The sequence below is a fragment of the Nicotiana attenuata genome, chromosome 3 (genome assembly GCF_001879085.1).
Source record: "Nicotiana attenuata strain UT chromosome 3, NIATTr2, whole genome shotgun sequence".
NCBI lineage: Eukaryota > Viridiplantae > Streptophyta > Magnoliopsida > Solanales > Solanaceae > Nicotiana > Nicotiana attenuata.
Genome location: NC_031991.1, coordinates 54,056,139 through 54,076,645, shown reverse-complemented (window position 1 = coordinate 54,076,645; position 20,507 = coordinate 54,056,139). Strand labels below are relative to the sequence as shown.

Genomic DNA, 20,507 nt, shown 5'->3' with positions numbered 1-20,507 from the left:
AGTGCCATGCACCTTCATTTGACATAGCTGTTACCCACAATCAAGCTGCCTTGCCAATACTCAAGACACCTTGCCTAGTTGACTTGCCTAAGTCCATGCACTAACTTAGACACACCTTCAGCTCCGCACATTACTTGCCAACACCCGCACAAGCCTATGCCAAGGGGCAATGTACAAGCCCTTGACATAGATTCTGCCCGACATCCGTCACGTCTCAATATTAGGGGCTAACAACAGCCTACACCATGTTTGTTTCATAGAAGCTGAAAGGTAATAATTTTATAAGTAAAAGTGAATTAGTAGTTTAAAACAATTGGCACATACTCACCAAAGAAAAATCGACTATTTTTTACTCCATGAATGAGACGTGCTAGTATATATTCTAATCTATTGCTACTGTCCATTACTCCCTCTAGTATATAAAAACTTTTCCCCTTGTGAGAGGTGAAATACATATTACTTCAATCCTAATCATGTCAGTTATCATCATTAAACTGAATTAGACCATTAATAGAGACAATGCACAATTTCTTCCTTATTTCAATTTGAAAGGTTTTAGTACTATATATGGGTCATTATCCTATATATTATATATCATTTATTGTCGTTATGGCAATAAATATAATACAAACTTGTTATACAGATACATTGTTATACAGTTGAATTTAGACAATGATATGTCTATACTTCACATCATATATCGACATAACATTTTAATCACTCATTTTATTTCTTCCTTTCTAACTGACTCTGCTTACCCTCCGAACATATTTTAGAGAAGTCAATCACCATATATAACACGATTAATCATTGGTTAAAATTCAAGACGCCAGTTAGCTCAAAAAATAAAGTACAACAAAAGATAAAAATAATTGAGAACACATTATAGACTCACTAGCTAAAAGTGCTGCAATCAAAACAAAAAATAAAAAATTCTTGTACAAAATAATAAACACAACATGAATATGTGGAGGTTGTACTATCTCCCTCCTATAAGAGTATGTACTAGTATTTTTTTTCTAAGTAATCTTGAGAAATAAAGAAATGAGGAAAGTTATAATTCGAAACAAAAATGATATTCCAAGAGTAATAAGTGAATCGCGCGTAAGGGCTGTCTGTATCGCAAATTAAGCACACCATCATTATCATATTGTTTTAAGATAATGATTTTGCTTGCCTTTATAAATTTCCTTCGAAGAATTCAAACCCGTTTTATATAACACTTGTAAGCAAGCAAACTAACATGTAATGGATCAACAAACATGTCAAAAAGTGATATTAGGAATTGAATATAAGGCACGTGAAATTGCAACATCAATTTCCCATATTAAAAAATAGAAATAGAAAATCTCGTGACATTAACAAAAATAACGTAAAATAAGTCTAATTAAACTGCAATCCATTACAGCTTGCCTAGTTTTGTTTGTACATCCAATCCTTATTAATTTGTTCCTTAGTCCATCATTGCTATATATCTTCCACCCAAACCTAACCTATCCAAACCGTGATTAATAGTAGTATTAATGAAATGACGAACAGGCGAAGTAAATTAAATCATCCGTAAATTGACACAATTATTTAAAGCTTGATATAATCTTGAATCGAGCAGTTTTCTTTACTTTAATTTAATGAGCTGTCTTCTAAGAAAAAAACTAAAGCATTTTTCCTTTTACAGAACATCAAATTAATGACCTCATAACTAGACTAGTCAGCCTCCTCTTTCCATTTGGATTATTTAACGTATATTAACTCGTTGGGTAATAAAATTTGTACACTGCCGTGCAATGTAAACCTACTATAGAGGTTACATTTCTTGTGTTTTCAGTTTATGTTTACTAATTCCAATTATTATAAATAATTATTTACAATTACCTTTTAAGTGAAGTCGAAAAATATTTATAATATATCAGTATATAGAATAAAATTGTTTTACTTTTTTTTGGGGGGTGGGGGATCCCAAGATGGCTCAACGACACCTGTCTTGCATCTTCTTCTTCTTTCACCAAACACAATTGGTCAGCTACAACTACAAGAAATGAAAGATCAAAAGTCATTTTTAATGATCACTTTTGTACAGCAACGGAAGCATTCTCCATATTAGTCTTTCTAATTTATTAGGACTTTCCTTTTTCGTGATTGACTTGATGTTACTTTATACTACCTCATCCCTAAATTCATTCCCTTCTAAACGGGGAAAAGTGAAGGTAAATTGGAAGAGTCAGTAATTCTAACTGTAATCAATAATCCTTTCTCACTGTAGAAGACAATGTATACCAATAATTCCTAGCATAACATTTATTGTTTTAACTGTCATTTTCTGACAACTTTTAAATTGACAATTTATGTTCTTTAATTTGTAGTTTTGTACATATATTATTGTACTACTAACCTTAGCATAATGCGGTAAATTTTTGCAGTTGGTACAGATTAATAATACAACAGTTCTTTTAAAAATTAAATAAATAAATAAATGTAATGCGTAGGTTAAGGAGAGAATGTACAGATCATGACATGAACAACAATCAGTTGGAGCCAAAATCAGCAAGAAATATCCGATTTAATCATTATGGGTGCACATTGGAATCACAGAAATATTCGAGAGAGTATATGCTGTAAAGCCTGGAATTATTTGGGAAGAAATATCAATCATCAAAAAATCTAATTACTTTAAATATAAGGGAAAAAATTAATAAGTAGTGGCTTGGGAGGAAACACATACTAGAATGCCAGAATAAAGAAAGTTCGACAACTCTGCTAATAATACCAAACCAAACTAAATTATATTTCATGGTCGAGACGAAATCTTGCAGATTAAAGTCTCTGGTCAGCAACTTGCATATGAAATGACAAATTAAATCTGCTTTGCACCAAAATAGTATTCTAACATCTACTAAAAACCCCACGTTTACAGTTCAAATAAAGGCCAAGATTTTAAGAGAACTAGGACCCAACCCCCCAACCGATGTGTGTAAACATTGGGGGACAGCCGACTTGAGTAGAAGATCTAAACTTACGCGTTTGTTTGTAGAAAGTTTCTCTTTTGAAAAATCTGAAAAAGGATTTTTTTTGTTTCGTTTTAAGTTTATTTAGAAATATTTTTAATTGAAGAATGGCAATAAGGCACTTCTTCATTGTAATTTTCCCCCCACTATTTCTCCTTGTAAAAAGAAATACTCAAATACCTAGCATAATATTTAAGGTTTCAACTATCATTTCTGACAACTTTAACTTGACAATTTAAGTTCTTTTGCATATCATTGTACTATAGTCTATTACCTTGGTCATGGTGCAGAATCTTTAAACAGTGGGTCCAAATAAGTAATGCAACTGTTTCTTAGTGAAAAGTAAAAATAAAAAAAGAGTACTGCATAGGTTATGGACAAAATGAAAATGTACATATCACCAAACATGAATAGCAATTAACTGGAGCCAAAATTAGTCGATATAAATCTGTTAATTATTTAATCGTTACACATGTACGTTTGTGAGGAGTATATGCTGGTATTATTGAAGGAAGAAGTATCAATAATAGAAAGATCAAATAATTACTCCATAATATAGAAAGGAAGGAAAAAATAAGTTGCTTTGGGGGAAACACGTCATATAATGCCAGCATAGAGACAATTCATCGACAACTCTGCTAATAATACCAACCAAAGTAGCAAACTAGAATATGTCTCATTGTTGAGACGAAATGTTGGCTTATAGAGTCATAATGCAGCTTGCTATATATGTAATGATAAATCCGATTTGCTTCAAAATTCTATACTAACATTATACTACTTGTATAGGGTTAAATTTGGCTCGTAACGCCCCCACGCCAAATGGGCACGTCCCTTATAATAAGGGCGACCCGAGTGAGGGCACGACCCAAGTTGGTGAAGAAGAAGTGACGTCGTTTAGTGCCTGATCTTTTTACTAAGTAGAAGCCACCAACTTTTGTACATTTTTGATTATTTCGAGGGAGGTCTCCTGCTATATAAAGGAGACCTCCACATTGTAATAGGGGCATGAGGATTCTCGGATAATACAATTTCTCTCTCTATCTCTCTCTCTTATCTCTTTCTTGATTTTCCAACCATTGCTTCCCTCTTAAGCTAAGTCTATTTCACTACACACTTACAGATCTACAACGATTCTTGAAGCAATAATCATCTCTTGGGCATATTATATTTGATTATGATTTACCCCTATATATTTTCGATTGTTTTTAAGCTTATAGAATACGAATATAATTTTTGAGCTAAACACTAGTAAAAGTCTAAAGCTCACGTTTGCAGTTCAAATAAAAACCAAGGATCGATCTAAGAAAATTAGGCGTCCGCCGCCCTATATGAACATGTGTGATTATTGAGCGGATTGTACACAGGAGTACAAACTCTACCGTCATGACGTTTTCTGGAAAAATTGAAATTTTCCTTTAAATTTGGTCTTGTATGTTTAACTTTTCTTGAAATATTTTTTCCAAATGAAAAATACAAATAAGGTACTTTTTCATTGAGAATCCTTCTTACACTTGTGAAATCATCACAAATATTCAAAAGAACTACTCCCTCTGTTTTAATTTAGATAACGTAGTTTGATTCGGCACTGAGTTAAAAAAAAAAAAAATTAAAACTTGTGGTCTTAAAAGCTTAAGGGGTAAAAGCTTTGTGGGACCATGACATTTGTGTGGTTATAAAAGCTTCTCATTAAGGGTAAAATGGATAAATAAAGAGTTCAAAGTTATTCAATTATTTTCAAATTTAGAAATGTGTCATTTATTTTGGAACAGATTAAAAAAAGTATCTCATCTAATTTGAAACTGATGGAGTAGATGATTTCTTTCTATCTGCCCCTAAGCTTCAATGAACTAAGTTATTTGGTACTTATACTAGTGAGAGGTAGAGATAACCGATAAAATAGTCAAGGAACATGGAAGCTGACTCTGACACCATTTTCTAATATATACATATATATATATATATATATATATATATATATATAACAACGACAGTAAAAGTTAAGTTTTATGTTTTTCTTTGCTTAAACATTTTTGGAAAATGTGTCATGTATAATTGAAATGCATGAAGTACAAAATTCTGTTGACATGGTAAAAGATGTTGCCAAACAAACTAGGTCTATTATCATACTAATTTTAATCTTGTATCCTAAGAAGGATTCATAATCAGTATATACTGAAGTATTACGATGATTTAAAGGAACTAACAATGCATGACAAACCGAAGTAGTACTATCCAATGTAATTCTGGCAATTTCGTACAAGATAAGCCACAGTGGTCCGCAGGATGTCGATTCAATAAATGTACTAGCTTCCTTCGAAGTTAGTCCGTTACACACCCAAGCCAACCAAATAATTATATTTACGATATGTTCATATGTGTATGAGTTTTTATTTCCATCTTATATGTTTATGCGTTTAAGTTGTTTTTGTTGTGCTTAGATTTACTACTTCTGTCTCTTCTCAAAGTGTGTTTAAAACCAACACACATTCGTCCAAGTTTTCTGTCTTCTGACTTTAGATTAGACATCGCAGGGCTAGATTTATATGATGTCATTATCTTAGCACTAAATTTCATTCTTCCAATTTTCACTCAAACAACAAAAGAGAAATCTACCAAAAGAGACACAAGTATTTAATGTGATACGGTCAACTAAACTACGTCCACGGCGGAGATGAGCAATCCACTATAATTAAAAAGAGAGTACAAAATATCGAGAGAACAACCTCACGAAGAGACTAACACTTGTCCCGTAAAGTTCTCTCTCTAAACGAGACTCTCAAGCCCCCTATGGCTACATTGTGGATGCTACTGAATGAGAAGGAAGGATCCTCAATTTATAGAAGTCCAAATCTTTTCCTACAAGAAAAAGGACTAGTCAAATATAGGAGATTTGTAATTTCCTTTTACAAAAAGGAAAACTCAATTAAGGTAATTATATTGCCCTTTTCCTTCAAGAGATAGGAAAACCAAATATGGTAAGAAAATTATGGCAAACACCTAACAATTCTCCCCCTTGGCCTGAATTTTCTGACAAAATAAACTTGATTCACCTTCTTCACATAGCCTTCAACAGGTCGCATCTCCAGATCTCCGCCACAAAGTTTGTCTCAACGTGCGTAGCACTCCGGTCAAATTTCTCAGACAAAAGATCACGATTATCGTCAAATATGTCACAGCTAGAACTGAACCCGCCAAGATGAACCTGTCTTGAACCTCGCTCGAAGCTGGCTCCGATACCACTTGTTAGGACCGAAAAAAATCAGGTATCATGCGGAAGCTAGCAAAGCAAACCTTCAACGACGATAAATCAGACAACAAAGGAGAAATCTACCAAAAAAGACACAAACATTTAACGTGGTTCGGTCAACTGACCTACGTCCACGGCGGAGATGAGCAATCCACTATAATAAAAAGAGAGTACAAAACATCGAGAGAACAACCTCAGGAAGAGGCAAACACAAGTGACACACTAACATTTGTCCCGTAAAGTTCTCCCCCTAACCCACGATGACATTGTGGATGCTACTGAATGAGAAGGAAGGATCCTCAATTTATAGAAGTCTAAACCTTTTCTACAAGAAAAAGGACTAGCCAAATATAGAAGATTTGTAATTTCCATTTACAAAAAGGAAAACTCAATTAAGGTAATTATATTGCCATTTTTCTTCAAGAGAAAGGAAAACCAAATATGGTAAGAAAATTATGGCAAATACCTAACAAGATGAAGTGTAACATGAATCCTGGCATAGAACGCTTCACAGTAGTAGTAGCAAATGAGAGCTAATACATTATCCATAATAGCGACCTTGCAAGGCTAAGGCACAAAGGCAATACCTTAAAATTTGCTATATTACCTGGCATAAGCATGTTGTCTAACGGTTAAGTTTGCCTAATGAATGTTTTCAACAATAGGCTTGCAGTTCTCGCTTCTCAGCAATTTTGCATTGAATATGATCCTGAAGCCATTCTTACTTTTGATATCTAGTACTAATTTATAATTTGCCCCCTTTTACGGCAGCAATAGGTCGAGATGTAGTTCTAATCCGCTGAGAAGCAACTGATGAACAAAAACTACACTTAGAGTATCTTCCAGCAACTCAGAAAGGAAAGTTAGCACAGCATTTGAAACGCAATATACAGCCTGAACTTACAACTATGTTTACTATGTCGAGAATCTGATGTAGAACGAAAAGCAGCCAGTACTAGAGCTAATAAAAGGTGAATGGTACGGCCACTAAATGAATTTCAACTTTACACCTTCGAAATGAACAACATTGTATATCGACTGTCCTCCTCGGCCACATACCTTATCTTCTGCAACTCCAGGGAAATTAAAAGTTGAAAAAGAAAGAAAAGGGATGAAGAAATGGACAAGATGAAAGAGCTGAGGAAGGTGGCAAGTATTTAAGTATTTGTCTATTTCAGATGAGCTGGATTATCATGCATTACCCATATGAGTACATACAGGTGTATTTCACCCACAACTTCTCCGAGCAGCAAGCAGCCAATGTATGGTCTAGTTTCCAATATTTCACCTTCCTGCAGGCTTCACAAAAAGTTAGCAAAATCTATCAAATCGTGGGAGCTAACCTAGAACTAGCACCAATACCATAACATTTTGACTCGAGCTGAACTATTCAGATCATAACTACTCTTAAACGTTGTCACGAAATTGGGAATAACTACAAGTGAGATCTATTACTTTAAGCATGGAACATAGGTATTTAACATCATACTTCAATTTGATATGACATGCATAATGCACAAAGTACAATCCATTCATGGAGCTGGAGAAAAATTCAACGGTAGCAAGAACATAGCAGCAACCCACAAGTTCCAACACTGGAGCATCTCTTGCCGCCCCGTTGCCCAACCCTCTCACCCTCCCTCTCCCTCTCCCTCTGCAGAAAGGAAACCTCATAAAGACAATAACAACAACAACAAACCCAGTTTGATCCCAACAAGTGGGGTCTGGGGAGGATAGTTTGTACGCAGACCTTACCCCTACCTAATGCAGGTAGAGAGGCTGTTTCCAATAGACCCTCGGCTCAGGAAGGGCAAGAAGAAGAAGAGGAAAGCAAGTGAGGAAGAAAGATGGAAGATAAAAGAAAAAGGGAGAGATAAAGGTAAGTGGTACCAAATAATAGCAACAGGGAAAACAATACCTGAGGCGAACAAAACCACATAACATAATAAAATCTAAGAATATGAAAGGACATGCATACTACTAAGACTATCAGTGAACAACTATAAACTACCTACTAACCTTCTACCTTAATCCTCGACCTCCACTCTCTCCTATCAAGGGTCATGTCCTCAGTGAGCTGAAGCAGCGCCATGTCCTGCCTAATCACCTCTCGCCAATACTTCTTAGGCCTACCTCTACCTAATGCAGACCTTACCCCTACCTAATGCAGGTAGAGAGGCTGTTTCCAATAGACCCTCGGCTCAGGAAGGGCAAGAAGAAGAAGAGGAAAGCAAGTGAGGAAGAAAGATGGAAGATAAAAGAAAAAGTGAGAGATAAAGGTAAGTGGTACCAAATAATAGCAACAGGGAAAACAATACCTGAGGCGAACAAAACCACATAACATAATAAAATCTAAGAATATGAAGGGACATGCATACTACTAAGACTATCGGTGAACAACTATAAACTACCTACTAACCTTCTACCTTAATCCTCGACCTCCACTCTCTCCTATCAAGGGTCATGTCCTCAGTGAGCTGAAGCAGCGCCATGTCCTGCCTAATCACCTCTCGCCAATACTTCTTAGGCCTACCTCGACCTCTTCTCAAACTCTCCATGGCCAACCTTTCACACCTCCTAACTGGAGCATCAATGCTTCTTCTCTTAACATGTCCGAACCATCTCAGCCTCGACTCCCGCATCTTGTCCTCCACGGAGGCTACTCCCACTCTGTCCCGGATATCTTCATTCATAATCCTATCTCTCCTGGTATACCCACACATCCATCTCAACATCCTCATCTCTGCTGCTCTCATCTTCTGCACGTGGGAGTTCTTGACTGGCCAACACTCAGCCCCATACAGCATAGCCGGTCGAACCACCACTCTATAAAACTTACCCTTAAGTCTTAGCGGCACATTCCTATCACACAAAACACCGGAAGCGAGCCTCCACTTCATCCATCCCGCTCCAATGCGATGCACGACATCTTCGTCAATCTCCCCGTTACCCTGGATAATAGACCCGAGATACTTAAAACTCGCTCTCTTGGGGATAACTTAAGCATCAAGCTTAACCTCTACGTCTGCATCATGGGTCCCGTCACTGAACTTGCACTCCAAGTATTCTGTCTTGGTTCTACTCAGTTTGAAACCTTTAGACTCCAAGGTCTGTCTCCAAACTTCCAACCTCGCGTAAACTCCGCTACGCGTCTCGTCAATCAATACTAAATCATCGGCAAATAGCATGCACCAAGGCACCTCCCCTTGGATGTGACGCGATAATACATCCATCGCCAAGGCAAATAAAAATGGGCTAAGAGTCGATCCCTGGTGCAACCCCATCACCATAGGAAAATGCTCCGAGTCACCCCCCCAGTCCTCACCCGAGTCTTAGCATCATCCTACATATCCTTAATCACACTAATGTACGCTACCGGAACACCGCTAACTGCCAAACACCTCCACAGGACCTCCCTCGGAACTTTATCGTATACTTTCTCAAGGTCAATAAACACCATATGCAAATCCTTCTTCCTCTCCCTGTACTGCTCCACTAATCTCCTTACCAGATGAATCGCTTCCGTAGTCGAACGCCCCGGCATGAATCCAAACTGATTCTCGGAAATAGACACGCACCTCCTCACCCTGGCCTCCACCACCCTCTCCCAAACCTTCATAGTGTGACTCAACAGCTTGATACCCATATAATTATTGCAATTTTGGATATAACCCTTGTTCTTGTAAAGTGGTACCATCGTAATCCACCTCCATTCTTCGGGCATCTTCTTTGTCTTAAAAATAACATTAAGCAGCCCAGCGAGCCACTCCAAACCTGCCCGCCCCGCGCTCTTTCAGAATTCTACCGGGATTTCGTCTGGCCCCGTTGCTCTGCCCCTGCACATCTTACGCATCGCCCCTCCTCATAAGACAAGTCCTTGTCCAACTGGACAGTGCTGAAATCTAACACGTGGGATGGATTGCCGTGATACTTCCGAAGCATGGACACATGAAACACTGGATGCACGGCTGATAAGCTCGGCGGCAATGCAAGTCTACAAACCACCTCTCTCACTCGATCAAGAATCTCAAACGGGCCAATGAACCTAGGGCTAAGCTTGCCCTTCTTCCCAAATCTCATCACGCCCTTCATAGGCGACACTCGAAGCAATACCCGCTCACCGACCATGAATGCCAAATCACGAACCTTGCGGTCGGCATAACTCTTTTGCCTAGACCGAGCGGTACGAAGCCTATCCTAAATGATCCTAACCTTGTCCAAGGCATCCTGGACCAAATCCGTACCCAACAACCGAGCCTCTCCCGACTCAAACCATCCAACTAGCGACCGACACCGCCTACCATACAAAGCCTCATAAGGAGCCATCTGGATGCTCGACTGGTAGCTGTTGTTGTAGGCAAACTCTGCTAAAGGCAAAAACTGATCCCACGAGCCTCCAAAGTCAATGCACAAGCTCGGAGCATATCCTCCAAAATCTGGACAGTCCGCTCGGACTGCCCGTCCGTCTGAGGATGAAACGCTGTGCTCAACTCAACCCGTGTGCCCAACTCTCGCTGAACTGCTCTCCAGAAATGTGAGGTAAACTGCTTACCTCGAGCGGAAATGATAGACACGGGCACACCATGAAGACGAACAATCTCCCGGATATAGATCTCAGCTAACCTCTCGGAAGAATAGGAGACTGCCACAGGACTGAAATGCGCTGACTTGGTCAGCCTATCAACAATGACCCACACTGCATCGAACTTCTTCTGAGTCCGTGGGAGTCCAGTAATAAAGTCCATAGTGATACGCTCCCACTTCCACTCGGGAAGCTCAATCCTCTGAAACGAACCAACGGGCCTCTGATGCTCGTACTTAACCTGCTGACAATTCAAACACCGAGCCACATATGCAACGATATCCTTCTTCATTCTTCTCCACCAATAATGCTGCCGCAAGTCCTGATACATCTTTGCGGCGCCCGAATGAATAGAGTACCGGGAGTTGTGGGCCTCCTCTAAAATCAACTCTCGAAGACCATCCACATCACGGGTCAGGGTCCGTTTACCCAAAACGTTGACCGGAAGTCAAATTAATTCATTTTATAGTCAAAATTTATTATTTTTCACAGATTTTCACATATAGGCTTTCCGGTTACGCGCCCGGACTACGCACGCAAAACGAGGTGATGCTAAAAGAGGTTTTTAAGGCCTCAGAACGCAGAATTCATTTTAAAAACAAGTGATGACCTTTTGGGTCATCACAGCATATCATGAGACATTTCATTTAAGCCTGTCTCTCCTCACGATAGGCGACTCAAGCAATTGAAAGAACGTACACGTGATTTAAGCATGGAATGACTTCAGAAATCTAAAGGAAATGCTATTGGTAGCAAATTCAGTAGCATCTTCAATATATTCTGATTGCTTCACAGAATCGCAGCTCAAGAAAAGCTTCCTGAGCATAAAATACCTGATGTATCTAGTAGAGTTACAATATTCCCAGCCCCTCACAAGTTTCCGTATCCCCTCCTTCCCCTCCAAAAAAAATCATGAGCATATAAAAATATGCTATTACTGTTTCGAAAAGATTGGCACTATTTCCTTGTTAGTCCGTTTCAAAAAAAAATTGGCACCTTTCAATATTTCCTTAATAGGAAGGATTTATAGCCACAAAAATGCTATGACAGGTTTAATACCACAAGTTGCAGAACTTTTACGGCCAATAAAAATGTTTATGACTTATTTAAGGCCACATACCTCAAAAGTCTTCCCTTCATTGTTAAAGTTTGTGCCAAGTCAAACTAAGACAGTCTTTTTGAAACAGCGGAGTAGCTAGTAATTGAGAGACAGTTGCATCTGATTTCTTGCATTTTGCAGATTAAGCACAACAAACTGAATAAACTTCCAAATTAAAACAACAATTTTCCAATACAAAAACGTACTACTCGCTTTCAGATTTGTTGTTTAACTTGTTAGCAATGCATGCATTAAAGAGAAGCAGAGCAAGTACCTTGAAGCGGAAAGTCCCGGAATGTGTTCATACTGATGCCCTTAACGAACTCTCTCAGCTCATCAGTAACCCCAAACTTGTCGAGCTCAGCAGCCGAAGGAGCAGATAAAGCAGTTTGAGGGGAAGATGAGTAGTTGACGAGGCTAGACTCTAGAGAGGGCAGTGCAGCGGGAATTTGAAACTTGATCTGGTCGGCGCGTCTAGAAGCTTCCGCAACCATCTCCTTAGAGCGCTTAGAAGCTTCGGCGGCAATCTCCTCAGAACGCTTGGAAGCCTCAGAAACGACGTCGGATAACTTGGAGGAGCCAATGCTGAGCTCATGTGAACGCTTAACGGCTTCTATAGTGAACTCCTGTGATCGCTTTGCTGCTTCCTCCGCGAAGCTCCGTGCTGTTTGCCACAAATCCATTAAAGCCCTTTCTACGCTTACAAAGGGCCTAATCGGCAGTAACTAACAGTAGCAGAGTGAAATCCAATTATTCTAATTTTGTGATATTTACAAGATTCAGTATTCCCCTACACTACGAAATGATAGACTGGATTGAAGTCTACGCTATTAAATGTTGAAGCGTGTAACGAGGTGCAGCCACGTAAGAGAGTTGACTAAGACCCAGTTTTAAGCATTTCTGCTTAGTGGTTATTAACGGGAAAAAACGCCTCGATGTCCTGCTTATCACGTTAGGAATCAGGAATCCTCCACTCAAAATATTCTATTTGAACATCAGTAGAAAACGAAACTGGAGAAGCGCACCGAAAAAAAGGGGAAAATAAATTACAGCATTTGGCATTTTAAAAGCTACCTTTGACATCAGTGTTTCTTTTCTCTTCTTTTTTCTCTCTTAACTTTGACACTTGTAGTTTGAACTTGATATATCATAGTAATCCATAATTTAAAAAATCGCCAAGCACCTTTTTTCACTATCTTTTATTTTGTTTAACAAGAGAAAGTTATTAAAGGATGAAAATATATGTGTTGTAAAGGGAAGTGAAACCAAAATGTTGTTAATCAATTTAAGCTACTGAATTTTTTCATTTCTTGACTAATCACACAACCAGACTTGATTTTTTTCCGATCGTAAATATTCGTACAAGATTAAATTACTTCAAGTTTAGACATGGGTTAAATTATCGAGCCATAATGATTGTTGAGTTTTCATTCAAGTAATGTTTTAAGTTTTGGAGATATGTCTCTCTTCGTCCCTATTATTATATTGAGCACATATATATGTTCCAATACGAAACTTTAAATTGATCATTTAAAACTAACAGAAATATCTTTTGTTTTTCACTTATCCAGCTAAATAGTTATAATGGTTAAGTTCGTCTTGCTTAATTTCATTTTCCTCCCATCACGATTTATTTTTTAATAATTGCCTTTCTTTCAAATTTGAAGTAATTCTCTTATCTAGATTTTTCTATTTTTATTTCTAGTGTAAAATTAGAGTGAAAAAAATAAAATTGGGGAAGAATGCCTTTCTCAGAATCCTTTTTTACACTGATTACGTGAAAAACGCGTAATATTTCTATTAGTTTTAACCTCTATGGCCTATTTAGAATGTTTTATTAGTTGTATCAAAAACAATTTAATTTTTGCAAAGATAATGGGCCATATGTGCTAAAAAGGGAGAATTACAGTCCTTGTCACTTGGCCTAACAACCCATCAGAAAATGGCCCATGTTTGAAGCCCTTACCCAGTATAGCCCAAGTTGTGCATAATCTCAAAATTAATTTTCACCAATTAGCCCACCCCTTATTTCTTCGTTCCCCTTTTTTCTTCGTTCTTCTTCTCCTTCTCATGTCAGCCTTTGCACCACAAAATTTCTCTACTATTGTTATTCTCCTTCAATTCTTTTCCGAATTTCAATGGTTAACTAAGGATTTGAAAAATAAAAGTCACCATTACAAGTGGTTCGAAGATTCGATTTCAGAAATTAGTTTTCTGATTTGTTAGTTGTTTGGAATGGGTGTTGTCTCAATTGATTGGAATCATTAAGAAGAGTTCAAAACTCAAATTTCAAGTGATTTGGAGTAGATTTAGGCTAATTTCAGAAATTGAGTTTTCCGATTTGTTAGTTGTTTGGAATGGGTGTTGTCTCAATTGATTGGAATCATCAAGATAAGTTCAAAACTTAAATTTCAAGTGATTTGGAGTAGATTTAGGCTATATTTGAATTAAATTTCACAGGATGCCCAAGGAAGAAGAAGAAGAACACGTGAAGCTCCATTGATAGGATTCCTTTGTATAATAATGTATAATATTGTATAAATAGTATATAATAGTGTATAAACACAACTTATACACTATTATATCCAAGGTTGATACACTATTTACAGGTATTTGGTGAATTTTTTGCATCTTCTTCTTCTTCTTCTCATTCTTCTTATACACCTATATACATAGTGTATCAAGAATATTTTTAATCAGTGATTATACATCTTTATATACTTTTATACTACTATATACATATTGTACTTCTTTGTATAAAAGTGTATTACATTGTATAAAAGTGTATAAGCATCGCTTACGAAATTTTTTTGTACGATTTTCACTTGCAATTCTTGTATAAAACTTAGTCCAAATCTCCAGCAAATAACTTCAAACTTTGTATACAACCTACTTAGACTATTTCTAATAAGTTCAAACAATACCCACTCCAAATTTCTCACAAAATCATAATCGAAATTTAACAAGATTAGCATTAAAGGAGATGAGATTTTAGGTTTCTCGCGTCTGTTTTTGCGTTTTGCAGTTGTGATAGGTATGTATAAACCTGAAGATATAAAAAAAAAATTAAAAAAAAAATAGAGAAGTATTGGTTATGGAAGAAGGCACGAATGAGTGTTGACTGAATGAGAACTGATTTTTCTTTTCAGTTTTGTTTACATATGATTCTTTTTCATTAATTAAATTAAATATTTATGGGTGAAAAATGAGGAGAGAGCTATAATGGGGGTAGGTAGGAATAAATGAGGTTGTTATAATTAGAGGGAATGGGAAAAGAAAAGATCTTATTGATATTTGACTACACATTTGCAAACTTGTAACTGGGCTAAAATAGTGCAAGGTCAACTTATGGAGTGCATTATTCTGTAATTTTGTCTAAAAATAATAGGATGGGAATAAAAATAGACATATTCTCAAACTTAAGGGACCGTTTGAGTATAAAACTCAAGATTGTTCAATTAAAAATTGTACCCATTATGTCACACTATAAACATTCTGAATCCCTAGGTGGTTAAGCTTCAACTCCATTGCATAGCAGCTCCCCTGATCGTCGGATCGTGGTCAGTGTTCCTCGCTCTCTTTCTCAAAGATTTTACATTGTTATTATTTCTATTTCTCTGTTTCATAAGACGGATGATTTGGGATGATAACTTGCATTTAAATAATAATTACTACAATGAAATATTCGAGCAAATAGATGAGTTAACATAGCTCAGCTTTGGAATAAGCAATATCAGTTTCGACAGAGACAAGAATTAGTGTAAAGAAAGAATTTTCACATCCCGTAAGTACCAATGTTGTCTTCTTATATGATTGCAGAAAGACTTAGATTATCGTCTGGCAATGGCTGTTGCATTTTACAATCTCAACTCAGATTCTGGTCTGAAGAAGCTTGATGAGTACCTCTTAACCTGTAGTTATATCACTGGGTGCGTGATTGTTCTCCAAATCCTGTTTGATGATCGATTATGTCTTTTTTATATTTCTTAAGCATTTGTTTTGTTTGTTCCACGTTCAGGTACCAAGCCTCTAAGGATGATATCACTGTGTATTCATCACTAGGGAAACTACTATCGTCTGAATACATAAACGCATCTAGGTGGTATAAGCACATTGATGCGCTTCTGAGAATCTCGTAAGTTCAACAGCTTTGTCTATTCTTTTTTCTTTGGTGATCAGTTTAGGTATTCTTGAATAACCTTGGCATCTCTAACTGAATATGTGTCTTGTAGTGGTGTATCTGGAGAAGGCTCTGGTGTTAAAGTAGAGGGCTCTACTCCTATCACCGAGCCAGTGACAACTCCTCCTGCCGCTGATGCTAAGGTTAGATACTCGTGCTATCAACCGAGTGAAGTTCGTTGATAGTTTTTTTTAGTATAATAACGTCTAACATGTTAAATGTTTGATTGACTTGATCCACCTAAGGTTCCTTATTTTCTTGTTTGGATGTAATTGTGAATGCTATTCCAGGCCACAGCTGCAGAGGATGAGGATGATGATGATGTAGACCTATTTGGTGACGAAACTGAAGAGGAAAAAAATGCTGCTGAAGAGCGTGCTGCAGCTTTGAAGGATTCTGGAAAGAAGAAAGAATGTGAGTTAGTACCTGTATATCCAAATAGTTTCTTTCTGTATTTGTATCATCTACTGGATATGGATGAAGAGTTTCTGATGTTTGTTTAAAGAATCACGCTGGTACGGATTTAACAGGATTTTAAAGCCACTAAAACAGAGTTTTTAACGAATATAAGAAGCGATCCATTTAGTAAAAACTTGACATTTTCTCTTAAACTTGTTTGACTTCAGCTGGCAAGTCCTCAATTATTTTGGATGTAAAGCCATGGGATGATGAGACTGATATGAAGAAGCTTGAAGAAGCTGTTCGAACTGTTCAGATGGAAGGATTGTTTTGGGGAGCATGTATGATTTATATTAATCCATACTATTATGTAGTAGGAGTATTTTTTTTTACTGTTTCACTACTCGCTAGAAAGTCTTTTTTTACTGGGGGAGGGGAGGGCATGTGTGCGTTTCATTATTCCAGCATCTGTGAGCATTTCACTCTCCAGTGCATGTGGATCCTATCTTTTTGTACCATTCGTCTAGCCAGAATTTCAAGAACTGCATTATAAGCTGCTGAAGCATTTTCCTATGTAGCACAATCAGCTAACCCACTATGACATTTGATTGCAGCAAAACTTGTCCCAGTTGGATATGGTATAAAGAAGCTGAAAATCATACTTACTGTGGATGACTTGGAATCTATCTTTGATCTCGTTGAGAATTATTTGACAGTCGAACCAATTAACGAGTATGTTCAGAGCTGTCATATTGTGGATTTCATATAAATATGTAAGTAAATTAAACAATGTTTGTATTTTTTTTTCTGCTAGATTATTTTGCATGTTTGTTTTGCCGTGTTTTGATCATCTGCTGCTTCTTGTGACAGGAAATTATTACTGCATGGAGGTGATAGAGATGAGTGATGAAAGTTAGATCTGGTACGGTCCATCTGTTTTGTTCCTTTGGATGGATTTTATGAATAGTTGGGTAGTTTTCTTGAAAGGGTTGGAATTTTGCACTTGATGAATGCAAATACGATATCCAAGTTATTTCTTTAGATATCTGCATAGCTACAACACTACAATGTTTCCCACCAGTACATTTTGCAACATTGACGCATGAGTTGAGATTTGAAATCACCTATTTAAATTTTTACTCAATCATCTCACATTTACCTGGTGTTGGTTTATTTTCAAGATTACAAATCTCACATTTTAAGGAGGCTTACCTATAGAAATCCTTAGAGTGACCTGATAGGGTAAAAACACTTATGTGTAGTGATTTGTCTACCATGGAGGTCTACCTTCATATTCACTATGATTAAGAAATAAACGGTTAAACCCGTGAGTTTGAGTTTTAAAGATCTTTTCTGCATATAGAGCATGGGTGTTTTGATTTTTTAGAAAGTAAGACATGAAAAAAATAGGACTGGGGACCGTTAACTGGTCGAGGCCAGCATGTTTATCAGGACGATTAATCGTGGAATATTTTTCAAAATGCAAATGCTCTATTGCCAAGATACTCAAGAATTTGCAGTAATCCAATCTTCAATTAATTGACAAAGTGCAATTTATTTCTACGTTAGATTTGCTAAATCTGTGCTTGCTATGTGCGATGTGTAAAAACTATGATTTGACTAAAAAGGTAAAGTTTTCATTGCCAAAAGAGGAACTCAGTATTGTCTATCTATGGTCGATACACCAGAAAGAGTGATATGAAGACAAGTTGCAGAAGCAGCTATAACTCAGTAAAAATCAAATCTACAGAAGTCAAAAGCACATTCTCCAGCATCTTCTCTTTCTTAAATCTCTGTTACCTGCTTCCACCATCTTTGCAGGGCTGCCGTTCCACTCTGAGGTTAATCTGTATGATAAAGTATTACCTTAATAAACAGTTGCGATTGAGGTCACGCCTGAGAAATAGTTTTGCTGAAACTTACACAGGAAATGCAAAAGATTTCGTGCTGTTGGTGCTACTGGAGCGAACTGAGATGTTATCATTACATTGCTTGGATGCTGAGACCACTATAACATTCGAGTCTTCAAAATCTGGAAGCTTTTCAGTATTCTGACTTGCAAACAATGATGCTAAACTTCTCATTGGCGTTCCATCTTCAATGCTTGAGCTCTTTTTGTCCTTTGAATTTGGTTGTGATCCTTCTCTAAAAATTGAATCAGGTATTTTGCTTTTTTCCCTACATGCTTCGTTGTTCATCTCTTGATCCTATAAACAAGAAGTTAAAAGGTGAGGAGATCATGTCAATGGTAATTGAGCAATACTAAGAAACTTCTGCTGCATTATTTTATCTTGACATTTTACGCGATAAGAGAAAAAGAAAAAAAAAGAAAAAGGAAAACAGAAACTGAAACAGAACAAGTCAAGAATTGCTAATTATAGAGGATATACCTGACTATATTTATTATCAACCAGCTCTCCATCCAAACTCTGCTCCTTTGGCAAAGGATGGCTAAAAGAAATGGAGTTCCTTTCTGCTCCCTCGTACGATTCAGGCTTGGATTCAGAAACATGCAACACTTTGTTCTCTAATTCTGCATTATGATCCAGCTCATATTTAAGCATGTAATAAATGTTATTGTGGTTCAGCTCACAATTTTCCAGAGAACATTCTTCCCCATCCATACAGGTGTCCTTGAAAACTTGATGATTGCTGTCTTGAAGTAAAACAACTGATTCGCGTAATCTGCACTCCATATCATTCAGATCTTACAAATTCAGTTGTATGCTCTATTTTTCTGCCAATCTTTCTCTTCCTTCTGCTAAGGAAGATTGCATCTTTCTCTGCAGCAGATAAACGAAATGTCCTGTTCTCACCATAACAGCATTCGATCACAAAAGAAATCTATTCTAATAGACAAATCATAGGTAACAATGTAACATGCTATGAGGGATTGTGCGATATCTGCATAACCTGAAATTGAACAAGGGATACTTGTTCATGCAAAGAAATAATATCCAAGTAGTACAGCTTCACCAATTTTCACTGTGGTAATATTTTTAAATAACAAAAAAAAAAAAAAAAAAAAAAAAAAAACTAGTGGAATCCCATAAGTAGGGTATGGGGAGGGTAATGTGCACCTTACCTCTACCTTATGAAGGTGGAGAGGTTGTTTCAAATAGTCACTCGGCTCAAGAACAGTGAAAATGAAGCAATAACCAAATAATAGCAACAATGTATAGGCGGCAAAAGCAAATGGCAAAACATGTACTAATAACCAAGATTTAGGAACACGAGAATACAAGAGTAGTACCAATGCTACTGGTAAGAGTGATGCACCGGGTAATAATAAGGAACGAGGAATAGGAAAATACAAGATTAGTGCTAATACTACTGGTAAGATAAGGAGAAACTCTCGATTACCTCTCAACCTTGCAGTATTTTTAAATAAATTTACTAAATTTAAACATTTCCTATAAACAAGAAGCTAAGAATGGAAGTAATACAGATTGAAAATTACAAAAAAGAAAAGCATGGAGAAGTATTGAATTGCAAAGAGAAGAAAAATATGACACGAATAAACAACTCAAACATCTAACAAACCAGTGAAAGTGGAAAGCCAACTAATTAGGGAGAGTAGAAGACCTCAGATTAGAAGGTCTCAACTACTGTTTCTATAATTATGCCGATTAAGTAATGGCAACAGTTACAGATATATAATTAACATCCATTTGTGGAAATTTCAAGAAATAGTCGTTCAACAAATGCTTTATATATATTTTTCTATGCTTTCACAACTACATCTCCTAAATACAAAACTTTTCCTGACGACAAATCACTCAGATAACCCAAAAATAAAAATAAAAAATTAGTGTCTCACTCAGTCAGCAATAAACAAAAAGGGAGTGGGGAAAAAAAAAGTTAGATAATTGATTTAAACAATGAAAATGGACATTTGATTAATGAAGTAAAGTACCTTTTTCTATCAACAGCTGATCGTAACCTGCAAACAGCGACATATACAGAAAGTCATGAGTTGGCGGAGAAGATATATA

General features: G+C 36.9%; 3 protein-coding genes across 6 annotated transcripts; 1 reads left to right on the top strand and 2 right to left on the bottom strand.

Moving 5' to 3' along the window:
- On the bottom strand, positions 1,831–12,898 carry LOC109223775. 3 transcript variants are annotated; one of them, XM_019388196.1, is made up of 2 exons: positions 12,208–12,898; positions 1,831–2,026 (listed from the first exon to the last, which is right to left on the bottom strand). In XM_019388196.1, exons 1-2 carry the CDS (start codon positions 12,614–12,616, stop codon positions 1,869–1,871), a joined length of 567 nt encoding a protein of 188 aa, XP_019243741.1. In that variant the 5' UTR covers positions 12,617–12,898; the 3' UTR covers positions 1,831–1,868. The 3 variants fall into 3 exon arrangements, with proteins under 3 accessions (XP_019243741.1, XP_019243742.1, XP_019243743.1); XM_019388197.1 differs by lacking the exon at positions 1,831–2,026 and adding an exon at positions 7,064–7,551 and having other exon boundaries at positions 12,208–12,893; XM_019388198.1 differs by lacking the exon at positions 1,831–2,026 and adding an exon at positions 7,064–7,544 and having other exon boundaries at positions 12,208–12,889.
- LOC109223773 (elongation factor 1-delta 1-like) lies at positions 15,429–19,548 on the top strand. 2 transcript variants are annotated; one of them, XM_019388193.1, is made up of 9 exons: positions 15,429–15,493; positions 15,753–15,862; positions 15,952–16,068; positions 16,166–16,256; positions 16,404–16,527; positions 16,740–16,853; positions 17,127–17,285; positions 17,383–18,673; positions 18,927–19,548. In XM_019388193.1, exons 2-7 carry the CDS (start codon positions 15,777–15,779, stop codon positions 17,279–17,281), a joined length of 687 nt encoding a protein of 228 aa, XP_019243738.1. In that variant the 5' UTR covers positions 15,429–15,493; positions 15,753–15,776; the 3' UTR covers positions 17,282–17,285; positions 17,383–18,673; positions 18,927–19,548. The 2 variants fall into 2 exon arrangements, with proteins under 2 accessions (XP_019243738.1, XP_019243739.1); XM_019388194.1 differs by lacking the exons at positions 16,740–16,853; positions 18,927–19,548 and having other exon boundaries at positions 17,383–18,639.
- Positions 18,128–19,231, bottom strand: LOC109223774. The gene is made up of 3 exons (XM_019388195.1): positions 18,903–19,231; positions 18,436–18,719; positions 18,128–18,359 (listed from the first exon to the last, which is right to left on the bottom strand). Exons 1-3 carry the CDS (start codon positions 19,206–19,208, stop codon positions 18,266–18,268), a joined length of 684 nt encoding a protein of 227 aa, XP_019243740.1. The 5' UTR covers positions 19,209–19,231; the 3' UTR covers positions 18,128–18,265.